Source organism: Zingiber officinale, chromosome 8B (assembly GCF_018446385.1).
Source record: "Zingiber officinale cultivar Zhangliang chromosome 8B, Zo_v1.1, whole genome shotgun sequence".
NCBI classification, from domain to species: domain Eukaryota; kingdom Viridiplantae; phylum Streptophyta; class Magnoliopsida; order Zingiberales; family Zingiberaceae; genus Zingiber; species Zingiber officinale.
In genome coordinates, this window is record NC_056001.1 from 8,567,428 (window position 1) to 8,571,391 (window position 3,964).

General features: G+C 41.0%; 1 protein-coding gene across 1 annotated transcript; it reads right to left on the minus strand.

Annotated features, from left to right (window-relative positions):
- Window positions 1-1,691: 1,691 nt before the first annotated feature.
- Window positions 1,692-3,332, minus strand: LOC122017929 (anthocyanidin 5,3-O-glucosyltransferase-like). The gene has a single exon (XM_042575651.1). The coding sequence runs from the start codon at window positions 3,258-3,260 to the stop codon at window positions 1,836-1,838; it is 1,425 nt and encodes a 474-aa protein (XP_042431585.1). The 5' UTR covers window positions 3,261-3,332; the 3' UTR covers window positions 1,692-1,835.
- Window positions 3,333-3,964: the final 632 nt, after the last annotated feature.

The window sequence follows — 3,964 nt, forward strand, 5'->3', positions numbered from 1 at the left end:
TAATCTCACGTACCCTCTCGTATTCCTCATTTTGTACTTCGACATGTCCATGTAGATCATCTCATATTAAAATTATTTCATTTGACCGAATGTTTTGTAATATTTCATCTAAGTCATTCCAAAATTTTGACGATGCATATACGTTAATTATGTTTATTATTTCTTTCGCAATTATTATCTTAAGGACTATAATTCTATCTCCTTTTTTAACTAATTGTACAACTTTATTTTTTAACGAACTATCTAAAATAGTACTAACTCTATTTTTTGTTTTACTCTTTCTTATGTATCATTATTTAAAATCCGAGTTCTCTACCGGTTTTATCTTCTCGCCTATCTATTTTATCTCTTATATACGCAAAATACTAATTATTCTCTTAATCATCGTATTTACTATCTCCATTAAATGAGGATTCTTATATTCCATATTGCTAATATTATAATTACATTTGATTCTCAAATAATTTACAATTACATTTAATTCCCTAAAATTTTGAAGATCATTTATCTTTAGTAAAATATGATTTTATTTTCTAAAATATTCATTAGACTTTTACTAACACATTTACACAACACTATACATTGACATACTTACTAATACTATTTTAAACATTTTTCACTTGCTTATTTTATCTATTTTATAATTTTCTGCCATGTACAAAGTTAGTTATTAACTTTGATTTTCCTATGTAATTCACTAATGACATTTCGAGCAGATCAAACTAGTAGATATGGTCAATTGATTGTACTAATTAAATAGATCCAGCAAACCGAATAATTTTAAATAATTGAGGAATATATTGAACTAGATTTTTTTTTTAAAAAAGATCAAATTAATTGAGACTTTGGGTATATATAAATAAACCAAATGAATTTAGCAAATCAAGATCATCTCTCTCTTTCCTTATGGAAAAGTTGTCTTTGGTGTCCTCTTTTATTTCTAAGGAAGAGACCTCTCACAAGCCATGGATTCGGGAGTTAGAGTTAGAGGTGGATTGAGTTTTGGGTTTTGGGTTTGGTGGAATGAATTTTAATACATTAAATAAAAAAATTATATAGATAATAAAATTTCAAAATAGTGAAGCAAAAAAGGCTTCCTTTCTTCCCATGTCGGGTGTGAAGAGGATGGAAAGAGTTTGTTTCTTTTTGTCTTTTTGTTTTTTGGATAGAATGGGGACATCATTTTCTTGTTTTAATAATTAGAGATATTCAGTTCTTAAGATCGGATTGATTTTAAAGATATTCATTTTCTTGAACCCACTTTATTTATAAGTCCGTCCCATCTTGAGAATAATATCACGTGGGTGGTCAGAGCGTTGAGAACCAATTAAAGAAAGATCTGAAAATATGACTAAATCGACCGTTGAGGACAAATTAAAGAAAAGATCTCATAATTTGACTGACCTGACCCTTGAGGACCAATTAAAGAATGATCTGATAATTTGACTGAAGGAAAGTGCGAATGTGGTTGCTAAACACATGGGACGAATTAATAGTGCAACTTTTATATATGAATTTAAAAAGTTTAGTAATTCTTTTATAGATATGTTTAAAATAATGTGTTATATTTGACCCGAAATTACAACTGATATATATTAATCAATTATTGTAATTAACATCCTCGATTAACATAGCGATAATGTGGAAAAGGAGAATATTTCGTGGAAAAACTCCTACTTTTTATTCATTCCTCGATTAACATTCTTTTTATTCGGTTGGAGATAACCTCTAAGTTAAATTTGTAATTTATCTCATTCACATAATCTAGAGATGGATTGAGACGCATCATAATCACCTTTAAGGATATCTCCAAAATATTATCTCATTCGTTAACGCTAGTTTGACTTGAGCAGTTGAAGTTCTTTGGCAATCACTTCCAGCATAGCCAGTTGCGACGACCCCCCTTCACGCCTCGCCTCCGCCGCCTTTTCCTTCATCGCCGCCGCCCGCTCCCTCAATTCCTTCCCTCCCTCCGATTCCATCACCCACCTTAGCTTCGTCTCCACCTCCTCCGCCGTCACCATCTCTCTGTCGTACCCCTCCATCGCCACCGCCAATTTCATCTGATCCACCAGAAACACCTTGTTCAATCGCTGCTCCGCGTACAGCGGCCACGCCACCATCGCCACCCCGGCGGTGATCGCCTCCAGCGTCGAGTTCCACCCGCAGTGCGTCACGAAACCGCCCACCGCAGCATGATTCAGCACCTCCACCTGCGGCGCCCACGACTTCACCACCATCCCCCTCCGCTTGGTCCGCTCCAAGAATCCCTCCGGCAGCAGAGCATCCAAGTCCGGCTCAGACGGATGCAGGATCACATTCACTCCCTCACCACTAGGAGGAGCCCGGACTACCCACAGGAACCGCTGCCCGCTCCTTTCTAAGCCAGTTGCAATCTGCTTCAGCTGATCCACCGAGAACGAGCCCATGCTACCGAAACAGAGGAACATCACGCTTCCGAGTGGCTGCGCATCCAACCACTCCAAGCACGCGGGCCTTTCGCCGTTTCTTTCTCCGCTAGCGTCGACGACCAACGGACCGACGCAGTAGACACTCGGCATCCTACGGCCCGGAACGCACACCCCACTTCGAAGAGCCTCGACGGCCTCTGCTTCGAAGTGATCGAACGAATTGATAAGGATGGCGTCGGCGTCGGGTAAACGATCGAACATGCGCACCATCTTCTTAAGCATCTCGTTTTCGCGTTCCATCATGTGGCTGGGCATGTGGGAGGCCGGGATAGGGGGCATCCCCGGGTAGTGAAGCGGCGCGTCTCCGAGGTCGCCGAAGCTGACGTCCATGGAAGCGTGCATGGTCGGGAGGTAGAGGCAAACGCCGAGATCGGAGGCACCGGATGAGAAAAAGAAGTGAGTTCGGAGTCGAAGCTCGGCGGTGACTTCGAGCGCGTCGGTGCAGAAGAAGTCGAGGACGACGGCGCGGACGTCGGATTCATGGCGATAGGAAGAGAGGAATTGGAGGAACTGGGGATTGTTCGGCCGGACGGAGTATAGGAATGATTGACTGGATGGGTCGTCGACGGATTCCGCCGGAGGCGGGAGCTGGTGGAAGGAGATGGAAGGGTGGGAAGCAGAAACTCGAGCGACGAAGGGGTCGAAGGAGGGGTGCTTTGTGGGAGAGTGCATGAGAACGACGTCGGCGGCGAAGTCGTGGCGAACGAAGAGCTTGGCCAACTCGACCATGGGCACCACGTGTCCCATGCCGTCCACCGGATAGAACACCACCGTCGGCTTCTTCTCCATTGATCTTGAACTTCTTCTTTTTTGTTACCTTAATTTGGATTAGATGAGGGAGATGAAGGCGAAGAGGCCGCGGCACTTGCGACTGTATTTGTAGTCTGATGATGAAGCTGGTCAAGTCGGCGATTTGACTACCAAGCAATAGGATCAGGCGTGACGCATGCAGTAGGCAAGATGAACAAGTGCACTGGATGTTTGCCGCTGAATCTGTACAATGAAGTCAACGTAAGCAGTTACGTCGGGAAAATTGATATTTTTTAACCATTTCGAGAGCTCACTCATTTATAATTATTGATATCGTTCACAAATTTATTTGATGTATCATGCCATTAAATTTTCTTTTTTTTAAAAAAAAAAAAAACTTAAACACCTACTCATCCTATCTGGAAATAAAAAAGATTATGTACTAAATAGATAGTTATGAAGTTGATTGAACAAAGATTTTATGGGAATAGGAGCTACTAATAGGAATGAAAAATTTTCCCATGCATATTTAAGAGAGCAGACAAATGTCAATATTAAATACCAGAGGAAGAGTTATGTGGTAAAGGTCTTTCAACGCTCAAGTAAGTACGATGTCTAAGTGAAAAATTGAACAATAGCTATGTAGCAAAGTGTGTTAAGGCATATCAAAGCGTAAGTGTCTCCAAAAGCGTCTTAAAACATACTTTGTCATCGAAGAGGACCCCCTTTATATACCACGTCTT